This window comes from Osmerus eperlanus, chromosome 2 (genome assembly GCF_963692335.1).
Source record: "Osmerus eperlanus chromosome 2, fOsmEpe2.1, whole genome shotgun sequence".
NCBI lineage: Eukaryota > Metazoa > Chordata > Actinopteri > Osmeriformes > Osmeridae > Osmerus > Osmerus eperlanus.
Genome location: NC_085019.1, coordinates 4555411 through 4579669, shown reverse-complemented (window position 1 = coordinate 4579669; position 24259 = coordinate 4555411). Strand labels below are relative to the sequence as shown.

The 24259-nt window shown below is 42.5% G+C and overlaps 1 protein-coding gene across 4 annotated transcripts; it reads left to right on the top strand.

The window, feature by feature from the left end:
• Positions 1-173: 173 nt before the first annotated feature.
• On the top strand, positions 174-24259 carry axin1 (axin 1). Of its 4 annotated transcripts, none has more exons than XM_062447653.1 (12): positions 174-277; positions 4256-4453; positions 8043-9017; positions 14073-14213; positions 15378-15474; positions 16804-16941; positions 18557-19092; positions 19395-19559; positions 19702-19950; positions 20180-20287; positions 21607-21756; positions 21873-24259. In XM_062447653.1, the coding sequence occupies exons 3-12, from the start codon at positions 8122-8124 to the stop codon at positions 21997-21999; spliced, it is 2607 nt and encodes an 868-aa protein (XP_062303637.1). In that variant the 5' UTR covers positions 174-277; positions 4256-4453; positions 8043-8121; the 3' UTR covers positions 22000-24259. The 4 variants fall into 4 exon arrangements, with proteins under 4 accessions (XP_062303637.1, XP_062303649.1, XP_062303629.1 ...); XM_062447665.1 differs by lacking the exon at positions 174-277 and adding an exon at positions 1094-1219; XM_062447645.1 differs by lacking the exons at positions 174-277; positions 4256-4453 and adding an exon at positions 6221-6381.

Below are 24259 nucleotides of genomic sequence, written 5' to 3'. Positions count from 1 at the left end.
AAGAAAAGATCATACATGCCTGCGGGGTCTGTTGCCATAGTTACGATACGATTCTGCAGACTATCCTCTAGTTCTTGCATCCTCCAATAGGATTGCAGAGCTGGGGCTGCAACATAAAGTAAAGATGCTCATCTTTCAGCAACACACTAGTAAGAAACAGAAACAGGTTCATGAGTATAAGAAAGTAGTCTACTCTAGAGTAGCAAGAAGGGGACTGCACCCAGTCATGGCGGACCACAGAAAGCAGATCCGACGACACACTCAGCAGGAGAGGCAGGTGAGAGCATCGCCCATTTTGAAACTTAACTCTTGTTATTGTTCGTTGAAAGTGCTCCACTGAACAATATAATAGACAGTAAACAGCCTTAACATTCAATGTGGGACCATAAAAGAGGCAAGAGCCTAATAAAAGGGTGGTGTCAGTATAAATGAAATGCACTGGCAGGATGAAAGCGTAGGAAAAGGAGTGCGTTTGTACTTTTAACAAATGAAGTAGTCAAAGGCCACTCAAATCACATTTGATTTCAAGTGGCGCCATCAAAGAACTCCAGCTGAGCTCTTGTTTACTTGGAATATATTTCTTAATTTACCCAGCAAGAATGTACAATTAAGTCGTATAGGTTAGAGAACGGTTTAGAAAGAAATTGTGTGTCATAAATATATCCAATGTGACTGTATTTAAAGCGTTTGGTGATACAAAATTGAGCACGATCAATCAAAGCTAAATCTCATTACTCAGACCATCTCAGAGAAGGATATTTCAATGGGCTCAATGGAGAAGCTTTGAGGCCGACCTCCCTGAGATCAAAGGCCTCAGTTTTGAGATTCATTTTTGTTTGTCATACCATATGATTTTGAGAAAACGAAATGTGGTCAGTAAATCTGAGGCGTGAAAAAAGGACAGCCGTCAATGCTGCATGTTCGTGCTACCCTCCTACCAGGCGGGCCATGAGCCTGTCGATATGGCGGTTTGATGTCAGTCAGAAAAGATGAACCCCCCACAACAAACACAGAGGGGGCTGGCACATAGAGAAGAACAGAGAAAGAAAGAGGATAAAGGGAAGAACCATCGACAGATGAACTCAGTTGTGATTAAAGATGGCGGCCGTGCATACTGCAGACTGCGTAGTGCGAGATGTGATCCATAGAAAGACAGTTTTGGCGGTCTACATTTCAGCACAACAAAAACAATTGACACATAGGAAGGCACATCCAAATGGTAGGTATCCTGTCTTTATAGTTTTGAACCTTTGACCGTGAAGGAGGCTGCGATTGCCTCTCTTTTGAAGTTGCGTTGTTTGTCGATTCATTTTTTGCTTTTCTTTATGTTTTAACAGCGTACATGATCTGGTTTTAAAAGCTAACCTTCAAAACCAAAGCACATCAATTGTTTTGACTGTTTGAAGTGCATCCCAAGCTCAGACTGTCTGAGATAATGACAAGACTTCATGCCATATTTGTGTGCATTTGTTCAACCCAACAGATCTACGATCAGCGACTTTCGCCATTGGACACATCGCTACAATTGGCATGTCACCAGTGGTCCATTTAAAATTTAATCAAAATATGTGCTGAAGATAGTTTATCCTTTCAAAACCATGAATAGAACTATGAAAAACAGTCATAGGAACCCAAATCGTCACATCACTTAATCCGCTGTGCCTAATCCACTCCTGGGTTTGTTAGTCCCAGCATATTCAGTAAGGACAAAGAACATCAGCAGGACTCCAGAATACATTTTCTGACAGTCTTTTGGTGTTGCCCTTTTAAGACCTTCAAGGACCTAAAAGAGCAGCATATCAATATACCAAACACACACTTTCTTAGGTCTTTTTAATCAAATAACTCTTAAGTCAGTGTTGCTCAGAGGTTCAGGCTGTCTAGACATTGTCTAAACACCCATCCTCATCTGTCCATTTGACTGATAATTTGTCTGAGTTTATTAATTTGTCACTGAAGGAACTCATCTTTGATTCTGCGATTTAATGAATCCTTTTATTCTCACTACTTGAATGTGTTTGTCCGTCAAACTTTCAGTAAATCATTTTAACACGCTCTTTAGTGTGGCTAATGACAATGCATACACTTTTATGTCTAGATGGGGTATTGTTGAAGAGGTCTCACCCGAGATAATCCTGTTTGAAGCAAGGCCAACAAAGTATTTCAAATACACATTGACAGGTGGAACAAAACGCAATATAAAAGAAAGTGAGAAATATGAAGTTGTATATATACTCTCACAAAAAGCAAATCTCAAAGTGTTTCTTTTTAAAGTTGAGGAATAGTTTTCATTTTAGTTGATAATACCTCAATCTAAAAATGTACATAGGAAGAACATTTTAATTTGAAAATAATTACTTAACTTGAATTAACATCTGTTGACAGATATCCAAAGCCCCATACACCCCAACTACCAACAGTGCAAAGCTTAATCTGGAATTTTCTGTATAATTGACATAGTACACAGTATTTTATTTGCATGATAACAACAGGGAATTGCATTCTTATAAAGTTTACCTTTATAAATGCTACAAGGTTTTATAAATCTAATATGAAGCTAAAAGTATCCTGTATAAAATGTAAGTACAGTACAAGCTTAATTATTTAATATCTTGTGATATAAGGTCTGTTTTGTCACACTTTTGCAGTAACATGTATCCTGCAGAACCATTTCAACAACATTTACTGCTAAACTCCCTACACATTTTTTGTCGACATTGTGGCATACCATTTTGTCAAAGCCTTTATAATAGTTATACTGTAATATACATCGGACATGTGCATTGGGGACACATAACAAAGAGTGAAAAAAACTAATTTGTTCTCCAAGACAATGGGAGCAATATATTTAAGTAACCTGAAAATTATACAGTTTGCTAAACTTAGAGGAGGAGTCTTTTAAAGCAATATTAAAAGAATTCTTGATTACTGTAGAAAGGGAAGAGATGGAAGATGTTATTGAAATACCACTGGCTATGCAGATGTCCATCTCCTTAGGGTCCAAGACAGTGTATAAGTCCATTTGCTCAGGTTTCATTCTTCTACGATTGCCTAAATCCCTCTGGAGGAATTCCCTTGGAAGCACTTACATGCTGTTGAGAGTGCAGATGGCTGGGTCACAGACAATGGATAACAGAAAACATTTCTGGAGGGTTGGTTTAGGTTGCCTTATCATCTTCACCAGCTGTGAATTGAAGCAGAGGACTCATGCACACCTTTGGTGGCACATGTTTTAGCTGGTGCTTAAACATTTTACTTCTTAATTAAACAACATTCTCCTTTGTGTTTCTGAGATAAAAATCATGATTGCATGTGTTCTGTTCAGTTAATTGGATGATAGATGTTTCTGCTTTAGAGGTTCGGACACAGCTTTGGAATTAATGCACCCGTACCTTTTAAAGTCTACAGAATGCAGGGTCATTGGTTTAAGGTGTTATGGTTAGAGGTTAAAAATGTATGAACTAGGTCAGAGCCAGTTATGTGAATTAGGCATAACATTCATAGACTAACTGGCTTGTTAAATGTAGAGTGTAAACCGCAATACGGAACAAAGTTAAATGATAACCAAATTATTGGGTTAAAATATCCCTGTAGATTTAGTTTTGTCTTATAAAACTACTGGCTATGTGGAGTTTTACATAAACTTTTATGCAATCCAAACTTTACTTTGAAACCTGCTTCATCATGCTCACGATACAATTAAAGAATCATCACGTGGAAATCAGGGTTAAGTAAATGAAGCTTTGCCTAGGATGAAAACAGTGAAACTAAACCTATTGAGTTAGATAACTGTACTTTGGCATTATGCTAGACTTCACAATTGATAGTGGTGGCCTGTAAAGTGTTAGTGGTAGTAATCTGTCGAACTGCTCTTTCTCTGGGACTTACTTTTGGTTCGCTGTGGGGGGCCCTGCGATCAAAGCCAGAACTCATGGAGGACAGGAGGAGGGCTGTGCGTGCAGCTGCTGGTGAGGATGATACCTCTGGCTGAGAGTCTCCTCTAGACTACCGGAGCCTTGCGACAAACATTCTGTCACATCACACAATTATAGTGTTTCTTGATGTGGACATTATTTATATGACCATAATGAGAAGAGTATCATAAAGTGTTCATCATCAAGACTTCTTTAATCTGACAAAACAAGCCAATCAAGTTTAAATACATGTCATGCAGTGTGTGCATGCAAAAATATTATTGGGGTGTTAGTAAATTGTGAGGTATGAACTCAAATGGTTTTCTCTTTTTCTGATTTAGGACCGAATGGATAGTGAAGAAAATGTGTCATGGCAACATTCCTCATTGGCTTGGAGGTTCCATTCAGTTGTACTACAAATAATGCTCTCATTACTGACACTTCATTCATCCAATGACCTTGCGATGGAAACCTCTGCAAGTGGATGTGTTGTTGGAGGAGACCTATCCAGGCCCCAATGGAATAACTTCTCATTGAAGGTAAAAGCATATTATTAATCATGGCTTCATAGTTTTCTTATTTTAGAAGGCAGGGAATTGTTTATTATCATGTCAAGACTTAAAAATAGCACTCACGACTGAAATAAATCTAAAACACAGTGGCCTAAAGTTTAATATCAAAAGTAGGCTTTCCTAAATCAGAAATAAATCTGACAAAATGAAACAATGAAACAAAGAAGTAGTTCAAATGTAGTCAAAAACTATGTATCTTTTCACCCTCTGCAATAACTGCATAAGATATGCATTCAAAGGAATGCTGCACATTCTTGGCAGAATGCAGGTGGTTCAGGTTTGCCAAATAACATGGCAGCTGATTCTTGTTGTCAGAACTTCAATGCCATTAGAAGGTCTCTCTTTGCATATCTTTACAGTATTCAAAGATCATGGGTGAAAGATCGTATGGTTAAGATCGTATTTATTATTTTATTTTTTTATATGAACAACGCTTGCAGAATAATGTGTTTCATTGCAGATAACATGCACTTCTGCTGTGTCTGAGAAGGGACAAGCTTGTGACTGACAAGACTGACATTTAAGTTGACAAGAAATATCAGACTGTGATTTACTGAGTTAATAAAGGGGATGATATAATGCTAATTTATTTAAATAATATGGCTGTAGGCCAATTAGAAATGAAAGATGATTTACGAATAACCAATTACATAAAACTTTCATTAGTCAGTTGAGTATGATTCATTAAGTTTCCAGGCAGGTACGTTTGTACGCCCAGACCTGTGTTCTTTTTGAGTGATCGAATCTCATAAAATAATCAAGTTTGTTCTACATTCCAGTTGCCTATTATCTCTGTACAGCAAACACCCTGATTGTTTGCAGGTGTGAAATGTAGAGGTTTAGAACATACAAAGAAACATTCAAAAATGTCTCTTTATCTCTTTTCCCATCCATTCCAGTCCAGATATATGTCCATGCATCTGTCACATTTCTTTTTAGACAGGCTATGGATGCATGGGGTATAGCAAACTGAACAGCAGCCTGATTCATTTAACATTATCTAAGCAAGATTCTGTGTGGTGAGGAGAATAAAAAATGCATCTTTATATCTAAAAGCTGTGAGAAGGCAGCCAGTGGCCAAGAGTTGCTATAAACGCCAGACCTAGCCAATCCAATCATTTCCTGTAGGTAGTGTAATCAAAATGTCATATGCAAATTGCCTGCATTCCTTTTTGTCGAGTGTGTTCACCAACTGTGTGTCCCACACCAATCCCTGGATCAAATGCTGTAGGGGTGCTGTAGGATGTTCAAATGTTTTAGTTTGAATGTTTTTAATGTTTTACCAGCATCAAGAATGGTAGGCTACAGAAACCATGGTCTCCCAAATTACTATTATTCATCGTAAAAACAAATATATTATTTGTTACTGTACTCAAATCTTAATTATGATGATACATTTTCACAATCAAGCCCCGGCTCTGTACTCAATGCTATCATACGAATAGATAATAGCCTCTGTCCATTGATATCAGACGGCAGGGGAATTCGACTTGTTTTCAACGGAAACATCGTCTGGCCACATAGGCGTACGTCACTTTTAATTAGACAATTTTTTGGTCAAAGCTTCTTTCAGGGAGGGTGATTAGTCAAAACTGTGTTCTACTCTGATGACATCTTGAAAATCATCTTTGTAGAAATATAGCCTAACCTACCCACTCCCCATTCATTTTTTCTCGAGGCGTCAGTGTTTTTTCTGAACGCGCGTGGCGCTGTATATCCTCTGTTCCGCAAAGCTACACAGACTGGAGTGAGAGACAGCCATGGAAAGGTGGAGAGCGGACTGTTTTCTTTGTTATTTTTAAACTCTTTCTATTCGCATCAATGACACGATTCTTAGTGAGCTGTGCACGCCACAATTTCCGATGCACTCGAAAACGGCAAGTAGGTGTTCACAGGTAAGATATAGACCACTTTTTTTCCTGCTCAAGGAATGGGATTGCGGTAGCTGGAGATATGTGCCATCGCTTTGCTGTAAGGGAGTCTATGCTGTATGTGGGATCGCGTTCTCTAACCACCACTTAGTGTTTTTCAATTGCGAAAATGTTTGGCTTGTCGGTTGTCAGTGTGAGTGAATATTCATTAGCGTACACGTGCAAAATATAGCAGGTGAATAGTGTTGCAAAGTTGTGTACTTGTCGGTTGGCTGCGGAAGGGCCTGGCAGTGTGTACGGAGTTTGTTTCTGCCTCCCCTCCCCCACACGCTTCTGCTGCTGTGCTGCTCATACTCAGAGGCCAAGACATGAATGCAATGAATGTGGGGCTCACTTCAAAGCGTTAGGGAGGGTAGAAAAGGGGCATAGTAATACGTTCGTAATACCGTTGTAGCGACATAGTAACGGTTTAACGGTAAATAGATCAATAGAATACCACAAATCGGTGTATTATTAAAACAAGATGTGCTTGATCGTGTTTGAATCTCAGTTGAGGGCATTTCAGTACTTTTTGGTGTACTCTTTAGGATCAGGAAAATCTTTGTTTAAATAATTGATTTATTTCCATCACAGTATGTACTTCACATTACTATTTTGTAATTGTAAGTGTCTCCAGGACTAATTAGATTGGTCTAGCATGTAGTCACGTGGTTGGTACTGTGACAATAAGTTTATTAAGTTGGCCTCTTGTAATAAAATACTTGCCATACAACAGTAGGTTATCGATTAGGTTAAAGGTTTAAATCTGACTTGCAATCTAGGTATAGTATCAGTTTAGGCCGTTAGTTACAGAGTTGTCGAAGTTTGACATGTCATGTTATCACATCATCATGTTTTATGATTCTGCTGTGAAAGTATGAAAGGTAATGCACTAGTGTCATGCCTTAGATACATTATCTGTTCCTAGTAACAGTAGATGAGGTAAGATTATTTTCGGTGTTACTGGTTTTCTGCAGCTAGGCAAAGTGTACAAGCCTCTGTCATAGTTCTCTGATGCTCTGCTCAGCAGGGGCCACAAATATCTGACTCAAGGTCGTCCGCAGATATGATCAGTCAGGGTGCCCGCCCGCCCTCACCACAGCAGCACTCGTCACAGTCATGGCAGATTGTGCCCTGCCTGCACCCCGCAGTGCCTCTTTTAACCTTGAGCACTGTCTGCCCTTGGATGACTGCTTCATGCACAGTCAGCTGCAGCAAAAGCGTTTTGCAAAGAGTTTGGGTCTTTACGTTATATATGGCTCAACATGCTCGAATTTGGACCGCGCTATTTCCTTTACATGCTTAAGACGCTCTAACGTTTGAAAGTTAAGAAAAGTTGACACGCACCTCTTCTTACAGGAAAAGCCAAAACGATGTGTTTAACCGGCAGTTCTGTATTTTATAAAATGGACTTCATTCATATGTATGTAGGTCAGACACCTAACAAGACACCTTCTCTGATGATGAAGCAGACTTTGTGATGTGGAGAAGTAGATGTGGAATATGTGGAGGACTGAGTTCGCTTTTTTCCGAAAGCGTCAATTTCATTCAGGGCCTCGACATGTTATTTTTGTATTAAAATGAGTTGTATACTTTTCAATCATAGCTTGTACACTGATCGTGTGTTTTTTTCTTTCTCCTTACAGGACAAACTCTTTCATAGTGGCATAAATAAAGGCCAGGATCTTATTGTTTTGTGGAGTGGGCTGTGTTGGGACGGGGTGTATGGACGCTGTGAATATGAGCTTGAGCGACAAGGGGGGTTACCTGGTGGACCTGGGAGGCAGTTTCACTGAGGACGCCCCCAGACCCCCGGTCCCTGGGGAAGAGGGAGAGCTGGTGTCCAGCGATGGACGCCAATACAGCCACATCTTCTGCTCTTCCAAGAACGAGAGCCTCAAGAGTGAGGCCTCTACGGCCACCCCCAGGCGACCTGACCAGGATCTGGGCTATGAGCCAGAGGGCAGCGCCTCCCCCACACCTCCCTACCTGAAGTGGGCCGAGTCTCTTCATTCCCTCCTGGATGACCAGGACGGCATCCACCTGTTTAGAACATTTCTCAAGCAAGAAGAGTGTGCCGACATGTTGGACTTCTGGTTCGCCTGCAGCGGTTTCCGCAAGCTCGAGGCCAACGAGGGTCACGAGGAGAAGAAGCTAAAACTGGCAAAAGCCATTTATAAAAAGTACATCCTGGACAGCAATGGAATAGTGTCCAGACAGATCAAACCAGCAACTAAGAGCTTCATCAAAGACTGTGTGATGAAGCTTCACATCGATCCAGCCATGTTTGACCAGGCTCAGACTGAGATCCAGACTATGATGGAGGAAAACACCTACCCGTTGTTCCTGAAGTCAGACATCTATTTGGAATACACCAGGACTGGAGGAGAGAGCCCTAAGTTGTACAGCGACCAAAGCTCCGTTTCTGGCAATGGGAAGGTTCTACCAGGGTATCTGCCAACGTTGAATGAAGACGAAGAGTGGACATGTGACCAGGACCCGGAGGAGCAGGCTGAGTGTGATCCCACCCCTAGCAACAGGCTCACTCAGAAGCTGCTCATGGAGACCGCTCCCGTGCGTGTTGCCAGCAGCAAGAGATTCCAGGACGGTCACGAGTACAGGTAAATCCACCCAGCCATCTAAACCCCCCCCCTCCCTCCCCCTGTCTGTTCTAGCCCCTCAACTACCTGGCTTCTCTGTGCAAGTGATGAATTAGAAATAAACTTTTACCCCCACCCCAAACCCCACCCCCTTCTGTGCGAGTGCTGCCTGAAGTTGGAGATGAAAAGAGGTTCTGAGTTTAGCACAGCGGACAGCTTAAGATGAGAGGAATGCCGTGTAGGCAGAGACTCCTAAGTACCTGTGACTGTGATGGTAAGGCAGTGGCAGGGGTCGGAGGAGCGCCTTTGCTGCCTGTTAAAAGGTGGAGGCAGAAGCTCTTTGTGGTCCCTGTGCAGGTGTCCTGTGAATGGCAGGCTTTTCTAGTAGAAGAAAGAGGTTTTTTTTTTCCCCTCAGAGAAGCTCAACATGATTTTTCTCTTTCGACTGAGAGGAAAAAGGAGAACCGCAGAACACGGTAGAAGGAAGCATTCCACATGGAATGGACTAAGATCTCAACCAAAGAAAGCACTATGAGACGTCTTAAATTTGAATTTCAAACTTGATCTTCATCAGAATACACACACACACACACACACACACACACACACTACTGTGTCTATACAGTATACACGCTAAAGTATTTTATCTGCACTGCAGCATGTCTTCCATTTTTATCAACAGTTGTATGAGGATACTATTGTGTTGTGTCCATTCAATTCCAATCTGTTTTTCACAGCTTCACGTTCTTCCCAATGAGCAGAATGGGATTTTGAGATGTGGCTGCTTAAAACTCAAATCCTTGTCCTGTTGGAACTGAAGCTGTCCATCTGGGATTTTAGCCATCTCTGTTAAGTGATTAACATGGTATTCTGCGTCCGTCTGTGTATATGAACTGAAGTCTGTAAATATGAATTTATGAAAATATACCTAATTCATGAGATAAATTGAATTCAATGCTGCTATTCCCAAATTGTGGTGAATTGCTGGAGAGATTGGGAAGCTTTAGTCAGGGCACATTTTGTAGATGTGGATGTCTTGGTGTTGAATGGATGTAGAGACTTTGGCAAGACAATTTCCTTTACACTGGGAAATACGGGATTGGGAGGGGTGCTCGACTTTTGTGGATCGGTTGTACCATCTGGAAAGATAGCGTTTTAGACTCAGTTAGGCAGTGCAAACATTGTGGGAGTGATCATTTCTTCACATTCAGAAGAAATATTTGCATCATTGAGTCTGATATGTCTCACTGGACCGGGTCAAAAACCTATCAGTTCAGAAATATGTAAGAATACGTTATGTTGTATACTTTTCATATTTTAGGAACACCATGTTCACTATTGGCAAACACTGGTGCAGAGATAGCTGATTGCAGAATTCTATCCCTAGAAGTTGACCCACTTTTCTTTCACAGTCTTAGAAAACCCTTGAAATATTGGAGATGCAGTAATAAAATGACTATGAAAGAGAAGCTGCTAGAACACGGTTTGTGGTTACAGGGTTTATAAAACAGTGACTTGAAGTATCTAGTTTACAAGCCATTTACCATTTTTGCTTCTCCTTTGGCTGCACCTGAGACAGGTTTTGCTTGAGGTAAGACTGTTTTTGTTTGATGGGGCTATCTTATTGTAATGCTCAGGTTATACAATCATCACTTCAGAGTCCAGTAACATGATTTGGCCGTGGCTTATCCTACTTCAGGCCTACTTCTTGCACTGAAGACTTTGTGATAGCAGAAAACAAAACTCTCTACTCCACCCTACTTGCACACTGAATAGCCCCTGGACAAAATTGTATATGATTACCCAGAACTTACTAAGAGCTAACATGGATGTTTTCAAATGATTATTTTATTAGATTTCACTATTTGGCTGGAGTTACAAAGAGACACTTCATTTTTAAATAGCCTTTTAGCGTCACCCTTTGGGTTCTGTAAAACTAAATTTTACATCAGTCATATGTCTGCTAATGTCTTCAAAGAGGGGATTACAAACAAAGCACAACGATGGATCAAACTAATTCTTGAAGAATATTTTTCCCTCTTGTATTTTGAAGCACAACAATGTGATTATATTCAGCCATCAGAAATTCTTTTGTAGTCATCAATTGAAGTCATGTTTCTTTTCAAATCACACAGTGTTTAGTTTTCAAATGTGAATAGAATTATTTAGACAACAATAATTTGGACTTGTCCTGCAGTCAAGTACCTTGGCACTGTTCTCTCTATCAGGCCGATAGATTGTCCACTAATGGATTTTTGTGGGGATTTTCTGGTTTAAAGCAGGGATAGATAAAGAATGTTCTCTTCTGGCACTTGCGATGTGTAATGTGCTGGGCTCATTCCCTCACCTGTGTTCCTGTTTATGAGCAAGCCTTTGATAAATCAATCAGAGATCATCCAGAGGCGGCTGTAGTCTGATGTAAAAGTGAAGCAAAGGAGTTTGGAGCCATTCTTTCGGTGGAAACAAATTCACTCATCAGTGGTGCAGCCATACAGCTCATTAAAGTCGAATGCATGCATTGAACTTTTCATACATGAAGTGCTTGCTTGTTGAAAGCTTCAATCTTTACCCAAGACTAACTATAGGACAGGCTGGATTATATTGATGTGCAGGTTAAGGTTTAAGGGCTTCTTTTCAGAGAAGAGTATTTGTTACCATGCAGGTAAATGGCCTTTGAGATATCAACTTTTAAGTAATAAGTAACTTTTTAAGTAATGATTTGCCACATAGGCCTACTAGTTTTCCATAATCAAATGAATATAGTGAGTGTACGAAACATCATACTCCTTCATGACGAAATATGACCCATTTATAGCTGTGCATTTATGTTACATGAAATGGAGCAGAAGACTATACTGCTGGTTACTCATCTCTGTGTTGATCTGAAAGCATCTTCCCCCAGGCTCCCTCCCTTCTGTGTATCTCTGTGATTTTGAGAACGTTCTGATGCCTGCTGCTGAGGTCTGAATCATTAGATGATTCTGGATGGCTCGAGTACAGGGAATTATCATCAGAAGATGAAGTAATCTGAGGACTGCCTCTTTCTAGCTCCCCCTCTCTGCCGTGGGCTTACAAGCTTACCAACAGATGCCACACTTTCAGAGGAATGTCCAAGGCTCAGGTAGCAAGGAGTCTGCTATTTCCCCTATTGTGCCTTTGAGAGAAGGGTTTTGGAAATCTGCAGACAGGCAGGTGGGCTGTCAGGGAGTTCCTAGGTCAAAGGGGAAGCTCGGTTTAAAGAGGACTTCCTGCTTGGCGCGTGCTCCCTGCTGTGTTCCTCAGCAGCTTGATGCAGCCTCCGTGTCAGTTTCTCTTCACATGTTTAAGGAATTTCTTACATTATACATTATATGTGCATGTTCACTCATGATAAACGGTATGGGTAGCTGGTAGCTGTATGTTGATATAGCCTAGTTTTTGTGTGGATTATATATATGGATGGACTTTCTTTAAGTCCTCAGTGGAACTTGTTTTTGTTGCATTTATCTCAAAAGATGAAGCTAAACTCTAAATTCTTAGCCATTTTCTTTTGTTGCAGTATGTTAAGCATACAGTTGTCTAGATGTCAGATGGATGTAAGCTACTGGAAAAAGAGCAGATAACAACATATTTTTAATGCTTTGTACATTACAAACCAGTCTATTTCTGCTGTTCTGGTATCTAATCTCTTTCAGCTTTAGTAAGCTAAGGGCAGATGTCAAGCATTTTCACCATGGATAATTTAATTCCCTAGAAGACTAGATAGATTATGTAATGGCATGGTCACAATATCCATGAATAGAGCAAGCTAGACTCCAGACTCCAACTCCAGAGTGATATTAAACTCTAATCTGTTATGGAGTGATAAACGCTGGGATGGCTTAGGCATTAGGGGTGGTGGAGAGGACAGGCTGTTGTACATAGATATCCGCACTACAAATTCAGCGTTGAGCATAAAGTGAAGTGTTTTTCTTGTTGGCTGTCTGTGTTTGATGAATAGCTGTTTTTCAAATAATGATTGTTTTATTTTACATTTGTGTAATTTGTCACAGATGGCACAGATTTTCTTCAGAGAAAGCTTCACAAAAGTTATCCAATGGATTTTTGAATCTTAATCCAACCAAACAGGAAGTGAGGTCATGTTGGAGCAACTCTTTGATGCATTGACACCAACCTTGTTATGTTGTTTTATTTGGCCACTAGGGGGATGCTGCAATAAGCAAAAATGTGTTTTGGCTAATAACTTTGTTCGCCTTATAAAAGTGATTATTTTGTATGGAGAATGCGTAGGTATATGTCTCTGGCGATATTCTTGTTTCTGCCCTGCTGGACCGCTAGGCCCCCCATTACTGCCTGGCAACTATATTTTAATTTAGATAACCCAATATTTAAGATATCCCTTAGATTGGCTTTTCATGTACAATGCCTATTCCTGGCCTTGTCTTATGTGTGTGACATCTAAAACACCTTTTTTTGGAAACTAACCTCCTGCCTAATTTATAGAGTCAGAGTTTAAATGATATCATCATTGCCGTAGAATACGGATGACAAGTTGGAGTTAGTACACTTGGAGGTACCCACTTCCTATGCAGGGAGAGAACTCATCGTGAACACTTCAGGGAGCCTCAGTTTAAAGATGGAAGAGAACAGAGACCTTCCAAGATCTATAATTCATGTGCAGGGAACAGTTTGAGGAGTGTGTTGAGGGAGGTTGAGAATGATGGGAGCTGCATCGATGCGCCGGATAAGAATTAATTATGCCTCCCTACCTATCCATGGACATCCCTCTAAAGGATGGCCAGTAGGATCCTTCGGGTGTTTGATGGGAACTGGGATGTATTTATTTATGCATTTTTCACAGGGCTGCACAGTCAGCATTTTCCGTTTTCTTTGTATCTGAATTGTATACAGTATGTACACTCCAATACATTTGTCATGTTTGAGAACATTTTAACAGTTGTTAAAATGACATGTTGTCAATTAAACCCGTCACTCAGTAGGAGGGCTTACTGTGTTCCATCAATGATAGTATTTCTTACATAACGACATGCATATTTTCAGTAGTTGTAATGGCTTTTGTCTACCCTTCGTTCCTAGACATGCCCCATGGCGGGAGCCTGTCAACCCATACTACGTCAACACTGGCTATGCCATGGCCCCTGCCACCAGTGCCAACGACAGCGAGCAGCAGAGCATGTCTAGCGATGCAGACACACTCTCCCTCACCGACAGCAGCGTGTATGTATCCTGACTATCTCCACACACACACACACACACACCACGAAACGGAAGTGTTTTCCAACGACCTGGTGATCTCTTGTGTTGATAGCACCTCCAACATGCAATTCAAAAATTGACAAATCGACAAGGAAATAAAAATAAACGTATGTTTATGACTATACTATTACTATTAATATAAACAGTGCAACATCAGACTGGTGCCATGATTAGGACGAATTCCCACCGCGGTTCTTCAGCATAAAACAAAGACATTCTTCAGAATCATTTTCAGATAATGGAGGTAGGGAAATGGGAGCAGTGCGAGAGCTGGTTATTGTCAGCTGAGCTCAGCTTCTGTAGAATCCACCTGGTCTCAGTGTAGCGGCTTCTGCGTCCAAATTAGTCCATTCCCCTGCTCTTCCCTGCGCCAGGAACAAATCTCTGCTCCTCCGAGTCCAACTGTCAGCTCATTAGCCACACCAATGAAAGCTTCTAAATGTCATTACTTATGGTAATTATGGAGCTTTAAACAGGGAGTTATGAGAAGGCTGTATAGTAAGAGATGTAAGAACAAGGACATTTACCCCGTGTTAAAGCATGTTTCTCCCAAATTCAAAGACGACGGGAACGCTAATATTCACTATTATTGGGGGAAAGGATTCTTGTCAAAAGCTAACCAGAGGATTGAAAAAAAAAGTAGTCATGTGTGACACAAGCTGTTCGTTTGCTTTATTAGGCCTTTTGCTGTCTTTGAACTAGAACGTGTTGGCAGAAATAAAACAAGAGCTCTCCAAGTTCGGAGATTGCACTGGGGAATCATGTTTAAGAAACATCAAAGACCGCACGGCAGGACAAAAAACATGTGTTTGAAGCAGGATAGATTAGAGGCCATTATCTGCTATTTGCTCCCGAGCTCCTGGCACAGGAGAGTGCAGCACTGCAGGGCCACCACCACTTGGGATTAAACACATTCATAGCAATGGTGTCAATGTGCACATTCTCACTGGCAGCCTCCAAACGCAAACAGACAGAAGAGGACAAGAGGCTGGATACTCTTGTGTTGTGTTCCGCCCCACCCTCCTTCCGTTGAACATAACCTTACATTTACAGGACGTACGTTAGTGCCTAAAATGGTTCGACAATATTGCGCGTTGGTTCTTATGGATTATGTTTGTGTTGTAGAGATGGGGTCCCACCGTACAGATATCGTAAGCAGCACAGACGGGAGATGCACGAAAGTGCCAAAGCAAACGGGCGAGTGCCACTACCTCATATTCCTGTAAGTCAATCTGCCTGTTTTTTTCTTCCTCCTTGTAATTTATTTCCTAGATATTCTCATCCCCCATCCTTGTTGTACCCTCTCCTCTCTTCCTCTGCTGTGAAAGAGCTGCATTTGTAATCCCTGCTGCGTCTCTGGGCCTGTGATGATGTGTGTGTGAATAGCTGATGGTGTGTGTGTGTATAGTATATATGTGAAGAGCTGGGGCGTGTGCACATGTGTGTGTGTGTGTGTGTTTTCCGCCTATCCGCTGACAGATGCCCTCCTCAGTTGTGTGTGTTGAAGCCCAGCAGACATGAGTGATCCTCTGTGACGGACGGCCCCATGCCTCCCCCTGCTGCTCTCTGTCTGCAGGAGAAATCCAGCCCTAATTGGGCCTTAGAGTCAAGAGTGAAATTAAAATAGTGCACTTTTCCTCACATAAGGATGCATACATGTGTGTATAGTTCCATCAGGGTCTAGGATTTTCCTTTGACTAGGAATACCAGGATCTTCTGTTATCAGAAGGGGTCTTATACCTATTTCACTATATGTTTTAAAGGAAGTGTAGCACAGGCAGGTACACTTCCTTGAGTGTGTTTCGTGTCTATCTTATGCATAGTCAATGTCTCATTCAGTTAACACAGAGCGAGAGGGAGCCAGGCATCTTTGTACATCCATAACACATAGGCAAGAGGCCACTCAGTTGAATCTGGTACTGCAGCATGCAGACGTTTTGTGTGCGAGTCAGGGGAAAGTGGAGCACTTGGAAAACTATAACACTGGAGAATGGAGAGATTATCTTGTGTAACGGTACTGCACCTTGAGTGTTTGTCTGAGAACAGATTCTTCCCTGTCTTTGTCAGAATACTATACGTAGCTCTCAGGCTGTACTGGGAATAACAGCTCCAAACTGAATATGACATTGAGGCCCTTTGATCTAAATTTACTGCACTCATGCCACCATTTCAACATGCACGAAAAGTCAACTTTTTTTATATTACTTAATGTTAGCTCAGTGAACTCAGTGCCCACTGCACCTTTGCACATTTTCATCTGAAATGGTTACCTTACCACATACAACGTGACCCACCTACAAACACAGAAGTGAAGGTGAAAGTCAACCATATACAACCTGACCTTAGGTTAGGTTATCATTCCGGCTTTGGTTCAAAGTGATCTTGTAAGCTCTTTATTAGCTTTGGCGTGCTAAACTCTGTCCTTGATAAGATATGGACTGCTGTACCACTTTCAACCTTACATAATTCATTCAACTGGTTTACAGGGAATGGGAATTGCAGACGTAGCAACTGGTAACATTTGATATGAATCGTATGTTTCTACTCCCAGCGCACGAACCGGATGCCAAAGGATATTCATGTGGAGCCAGAGAAATTTGCAGCAGAGCTCATCAGCAAACTGGAGGGCGTGCTGAGGGAGAGAGAGGCCCAGGAGAAGCTGGAGGAGAAGCTGAAGAGAGTACGACTGGTGAGCCCAGAACACAAACATCTCACCTCGTGCCCTCACCAAGAGCAATATATCCTGCATTGTATCGTGTTGTTGGCGATCTGTTGGTCACAGTCCTTAGATGGATTTAAGATATCCAGTCTACCAGGAAATTGATTCGGGGCTCATTATATTTTTGGGAGGGGAAATCGGCCATTATGGAGAGAACTCTATCACAGGGCTATCAAGGATCTGGCTGCGTTTGAAACCTCTTTGTCTCCAGCATCAGATGGCACACCTGCAGACGCAGGCGCTTGTGAGGCTGGCGCAGTGTAATGACTTTGTTTGATGTCAGTTGGAGCGTGAAGAAATGCCTGTATGCTCTGAAAATGGATTCTCTTTCAGTACACAAAGCCAGGTGTTAAGTCTCAAGGCAGATAATTTACATAGTTTGGCCTCTCCGTCAGAGAAGCTGCCATAATTCCACTTATTAAAAACTGGGGAGAAGAGATGAGAGACACTGTCTATGAGCTGATATTACTCTATATCCCACAGCCATATACAGTTATTGTGCTATAATGAAGACCTATTTATGATGAAACTACCATTGTTCCCTCAGAGATATTTATTACACAAAGCAAACAAGAGGAGGTAAAAATTTAAACAAGTTAAAGTGCTCAATTTAAGCCCTCGATAGCCCCACTTCAACGTTAATGGTGTCTGTAACAGAGACAACACAGTCATTTCTGCTCTCTTACCTACACCAAGTGTGAATGAGTCTTAACATCGGGTGAATCCCACTTCAGGTATATTGTTGTACAGCCCAGGTTCTTTCTGTGAAAGTCAAAGAGAACTCGTCACTTTCATTAGCAGGTGCCTTTTAGCAAGAGGGTCTGGTACAGTCCTCTCTTTTGGTCATTGAGAGTATCATGTCTGCACAGCGGCTCATAGAAGGAGAAAAACAGGCCAATATCAGCATGCCCCAGGCCCTCATCAAAATGTCTGAGCTCTTGTGCTGGAATCCTCAACCTGGGGGAGCATCAAAGGATTTGTACATAAATTGCCCACTGTTTTTTTGCCAAGGTTTTCTGTGTTGAAATACCATCAAAGCATTGGGACAGTGTGGGGCATTGGTTATCATGGATGATTTGTAGGTTGGGGGAGAAGGTGTGGTTGGTTCAACACAATAGTCCATTTTGCAGAAAGAGACCTTATGGAATGTGGGCTTGATGATATTCACAGCTTAGAACCGTAGTATTTTGGAACCCAAAATGGAGGGTTCTGTTGAACCCTATATGAAGCTGTGCTGACTGATATTGGGCACATCGATAGCTTTGAATCAGAGAAGTTTCCTTTGCCGTAAAACACTGGCACATTTAAGCACAAGACTGTCATCTGCTGGTCAGACTGAGGTGATGTCACATCACTGTGTACTTTGACATGACTTCAGCTCCCAATTAAAACGTGTCAAAGATCATTATAAAATGCTGCGTCAGTCACTTGTTAAAGAGCGGGCTCAGCAATTTAAGCGTAATTGTTCTGCCAGTTGACACAAAATTACGGCAGCACTGTTGTTTGAGTGACTAGAATTGCGCATCGTGCGGAATCTTTTCCACGATGATCATGTTGTTGTGTTTTTCCTTGTTTCCTTTTCCAGGAGGAAGAAGGGGATGATGCCGACGTTTCCACAGCAACATCATTGTCCAGTCACAGACTGCCTCCTGGTGCTCATCCCCAGCACTACAACTCCCGCTACGCCGACATCAGCTACAACGGCCTCCTGAGAGACGCTCACGAGGAGAACCCCGAGAGCATCCTGGACGACCACGTCCAGCGCGTCATGAAGACACCCGGCTGTCAGTCCCCAGGCACAGGACGCCACTCCCCCAAGTCCCGCTCGCCCGAGGGAGGCAAGGTGCCCGGTGTTGCGATGCCACTGCCTCCGGGCCCTGCCAAACACCTCTCCCGGCAGGGGCCCAAGGGGGACAACAGCCACTTGTACCACCACAAACACGTTCACCACATCCACCATCCGGCGGGAGGGAAGCCCAAAGAGCAGGTGGAGGCTGAGGCAGCCGTGAGGGCGCAGCACGGTAGCTTCCCCTGGGGCATGGAGCAGCACCACTACGGGCCCAAGTCTCGCAACTACGCCGATGGCATGAGCCCCAACCCCATGGAGCCCGTGGGTTACAGGTATGTAGAACATCCGGCATGGTTATGGGGAGTCAGATGGCTGAGCGGTTAGGGAGTCAGGCTATTAATCAGAAGGTTGTTGGTTCGATTCCCGGCCATGCAAAATGACGTTGTGTCCTTGGGCAAGGCACTTCACCCTACTTGCCTCGGGGAGAATGTCCCTGTACGTACTGTAAGTCGCTCTGGATAAGAGCGTCTGCTTAATGACTAAATGTAATGTAAATGTTTATGTCATGAATGCTTCGACCTGTTGTTCACGATGAGCCTCGGATGTTTTTTTCCTTTTCGCCTCATGTCTGCAGTAGCAAAGGTAACACTCTGTCGAAAAGGCCCTTCAAGAAAGGGGAGGAGGCGCGGCCCTATGAGATGCCGGTGCCTCCAGACGATGTGGAGAGGAACCAGAAGATCCTCCTGTGGATGATGGAGGGCGAGAAGGAGGCTGTCCGGCACAAGAAGAGCCCCTATGGGTGAGGAAAGATTCAATGCCGGACATTTTGACCCAACCCTAACACAAGGGACATGCGCACCCAGGTCCATCAGTTAAGTCTGAGATGAAACAACCAATGTGTCTTTTTCCCTTTGAGTCACTTATACCTTTTTGTTTCTCAGGAGCATCACAGGGTCGAAGAAGGCCCCAAGCCACGAGGCGTCTCGGCCCAGCTCAGTGGAGAGACCTGGGGCAGTGCACCCGTGGGTCAGCGCCCAGCTCCGCAACAACGTGCAGCCCTCCCACCCCTTCATCCAGGACCCCACCATGCCCCCCAACCCAGCCCCCAACCCCCTCACCCAGCTGGAGGAGGCACGCAGGCGGCTTGAGGAGGAGAAAAAGAAATCTGGCACCTTACAGACAAAGCAGAGGTAAGACAGCCTTGCTGGGCATGGGCTAGAGGTTTTCCTGTTTCTATGTCGATGTTTTTTTACAGCGTCATAGGAAGGCAGCCAAATGTGGCCTCCTTGGTGGTGCACATATCTGGTAATGGAATCATCGGGGTGGGGTGTCGTGCTGGGGATTAGCGTGTATGGTGGGCAGCCTGCGTGGCCCAGCAACCAGTGTGTGTCTAACCCCCGGGGTGGTTGGGTCCCCCAGGTATGTGATGGAGGTGATCCAGAGGGGTCGCGCTGCCGTCAGGCCAGCTCTGTTCCCACCCCTCAGCGTGGTGCCTGCCGTCTCCGACACGGAGCTTTCCGAGCCCGAGTAGGTTCCTCGTGTGAGCCCAGTCTGTCCACCCCCCATCCCCTAGGTCACAGCACCCCCATCTCACCCCATGTCCACCCCCCCGCAGTGTAACCACTGCTCTTGTGTCCTCACGGCCTTGTTGGTCCATGTGTGTGTGTGTGTGTGTGTGTGTTCTGTCGAGTCATGCATCCATGCATTAGAAACCCAGAAAATAGACTATTTCGTGCTGCCTTGGACTCAATCAATCCTGTTTGATTGCTTTCACTAATACCCTATGTCCTGTTATTGGTAGTACTATCCTGTATCCCAAACATGTTTTGATTTGCTGTCTTTTATGTGGGACTGAAGATTACTGTAAGAGTTCTCTCTGTGTGTGTGTGTGTGTGCTGTGTAAGAGAGATGTAATGACTCCTACTTACCTCCACTTGTCTCTTATCAGCGACAGACAGTAATCCATGACAGGTTGAGTGGAGGTGTAGGACTGGATAGGAGGAGACTGGCAGGTTATAACCATGAGAATCAGTCAGTCAGGGATGTGGAGCAGATGATGAATGATACTTACCTGTTGAATGGGAGTTAATGGGTGACACTTGGAATTATAAGGACTGAAACAGAAAGGGAACATTGGACAAAGACTGAAAGATGCGTTTGGTCGGCCTGTTGGTATGTCTTTGTTTGGCAGCAAGACATGGTGTCGTTGCATGGAGAGCAGGGAGGGCTTTGATGTTTACTGAAGCCTCCATTTCTTTGATATCCTGTAAGCTGTTCTTCAGATGGGCTGTTTAGTGATGGAAGGGGACAGGAGAGCTTCAAGAGTAGATGAAAGGCTGTCTTCCTGGTATTGCCACCGGGAACACTGCTCCAACAGAGTCCTTGCACTTGGATCACTGCAGCCCGCAACCTTCTGGCTACTTTGACTCGAAACACTATAATCTCATGGAACTGCTTTTGGCCGTACGTTTCAGCTAGCTAGTTAGTGGATGAAACATTGCCTATGTTTTACTTTCAGTCAAAAATAGACGCTCTTGCCTTTGATATGCGTTAATGAAAGGCGTTACGTTTGCATTGGCAGTCTATAGACTGAACAGGGTAGACTGACTAGACAGGTACTTTTACAGAGAGTTGGAGAGGAGGTTTAATTGTTTTCGTTTCTGTTACAGAGGGAAATTGTCGGTAGAAATATTTGTGTGTCATACAGTTTGGAGATTTCATTTCACTGACCATATCTTTTGGTATACTCAATGTAATCTCACTCACCTGGTGAAAACGTCTTATACTCTTTTACTGACACAAAATGTCAGAAATTCAATAACAGCCCTTGTATTGATCTGTTTCAGACATAAGGCCACTAAGAAGCAGCCCTGTGAGAACATCACGGTGGCCTACTACTTCTGTGGAGAGCCTATTCCGTACAGGACATCTGTCAAAGGAAGGATTGTCACGCTGGGCCAGTTTAAGGAGCTGCTGACTAAGAAAGGGAGCTACAGGTGATCTTGCCTTTACATTTCAACAATCACGTAAAGTCTAAGAACACCACATTCTAATCCATAATGTTCATCAACTGATATCTGTTTTCCCCCCACCCCAACCTGTCTAATTTTAGGTATTATTTCAAGAAGGTAAGCGATGAGTTTGACTGCGGGGTGGTGTTTGAAGAGGTACGTGAAGATGACGCAATCCTGCCCATCTTTGAAGAGAAGATCATTGGGAAAGTAGAAAAAATTGATTGACACTAAAGGTTGAAGAGGAAGGAGTTAAAGTGGATGGACTGATAAGCTGCTGGATGGAAACAGAGGTGTTAGAGCGGAGAGGCAAGTGGCAGGAAAGGCATGGCACCAGATAAGTGGAGCCACAGGTGAAAGTGGATGAGAAGAGGAAGGGCTTGTTGTAGTCAGACTGTGGGAGACTATTGATTCTGTTCAGCCCCACTGAGTAGGTCAGGCATTGGACTAAACCAGGGAGACAGTGCTCTCTCCTTCAGTGTCCAGGGTGTAATGTAGCATTGTAAAATTAGAGTAGAAGAAAAAATACTATGAATCTGCTTACTAAAGCTGCATATTTTTGATATGACGTATCAGAAGGTATCCTTTCTAATGTAACCATGCTTGTAATTTTTATATGTACTGGTACCAGATATGTACAGATTGTCTGTTTTAAAACATAACAAGAAAGTTTTATATCTATTTAAATATTTAAAAGCTATCTGTTTGACCTTAAAGCAGAGGCACTGTTCAAATTTGACATGATCAAGATTTTTAAAAGGGCTGTTTTTTAAAGTATTTTAGAGCCCTCATGGGGAACTACAAAGCCCATGTTAAACCAAGTGCTTTTAATCTTAACACTCAACCTACTAGAGCGCTTGTCATGTGGTATTCTGTCATACTGCCCCTTCTACCGGATCGGGTATCAGTGTCAATAGCAACATCAAAACGATCTCATAAGTTGTCCTTATCTGACAAAGCCTTTGTGTCTTTTACTTTCCTTACTTATTAGCTCTGTAAGTGGTGCTGATGTTTTCCTCCCAGTGGTGTTTAATGTTACCCCTACTACTTCTAGACATTGTCCACGGAAGGCCATTCTCACAGACAGTACTCGGTAGCATACTGCAACAGGCAAAGCCAGTAGATTTGATCAGAAGTGCCAACAGTTCAATTGTGTGGGCGGGTGAGGACTTAAATCTTTTCATTGATTTTCTCTGTAATGAAAGGGTCAGTACGTGGGTTTATTTACACGCTGTAAAGCTAAATAGAGTATTGATCCTGTGATTGGTGCACATGGAGTCACATGCTCTGGGGATGCTATTGGATCACCCAGTGTCACTGAACAATAACACCACAACCCTAATGTTTACACCCACTTGCTCCCATCACAAACAGAACTGAATTACTACTTCTAGCCTTCCATAGCTTACTATAGCTATAATTGGTGCCTGGCAGGAACGAATTGTTAAAAAAGATATATATATATATATATCAGTATGAAATGATCTACGTTTTGCTAGGTCACACTACACCAAAGAGAACTGTAGGAACAAGTTGTATCATGTCCGTCATTCTTTTATTTACCCTTCCACACGCATGCGTCTTTTCATCGATGGATGTGTTAGTATTTGAACTCTTAGCTTCCAAATCCTTGTGTGGAAGTGGGAGCTCTTGCACAGAATCTCAGAATGTTGGGAATGTTAGAGAATGGTGCTGGAGTCAGTGCATGGAGGAAAGTGCTAATCATGACCTTTGTTCCTAAGAGGATGTGGACTAGTAGGCATTATAAGGACCTTTTAATCAGAGTGCTGTATTGTTGGGTATTGTGTCGCATATATACCCTATGTAAGGAAGATATCCTTTCTGAGGTGCTGGTTTTTGTATTTATTTAGATGGATATTTTTTAAAGCCTGTATAAAGTTAACATATCTAGTGCATTACCCTCTGTTGCACCCGTTAAAGAAGTGAATAACCATATTTTGTTATGTTTTTATAATAATGGGATATTGACTCTATCCGCAACAATATTGGTACTTCATGGTCCGTGACTATAACTATAATGTAAAGTTTGATTATCTGTAGAATGATGATTAATATAAAATATTTTCATTTGTTTCAAATGGAGGACATCAACTCTTAAATGATTCTTGCTGTGAAAGCCCCAAAGTGAACTTTCCCCACTTAAGATCAATGAAATGTATATAATACACATCACAGAGTGCCTTTATATCCATCCTCCACTGTCTACCATGTGATTTTCAAATATCTGACTTTCAAGAATTTATGTTTTTGGTTAGTCTCTGATTAAGAACATTTTGGTTTAAGTGTTTTCCAGTCACATCACTTTGGATAAGCCTTTTCCATGTAAATATGTACAATTTTAAATGTCTTCAACCAGCAATTCTTTTTGAACTTTCAGTACCCTGGACCCATGTCTTTGTGGTGACCTGTGCTGTTATCATTTAAAGGTACTTGGACAATAAATTCATGTAATAAACCAGAGCTGGAG

Coding starts and splice junctions, on each gene's coding strand:
- axin1 (XM_062447653.1), top strand. CDS start 8,122: ATGGACGCTGTGAATATGAGCTTGAGCGACAAGGGGGGTTACCTGGTG. Junction 19,093..19,394: donor ATGGAGCCCGTGGGTTACAG/GTATGTAGAACA, acceptor TCATGTCTGCAG/TAGCAAAGGTAACACTCTGT. Junction 20,288..21,606: donor ACGGAGCTTTCCGAGCCCGA/GTAGGTTCCTCG, acceptor GATCTGTTTCAG/ACATAAGGCCACTAAGAAGC.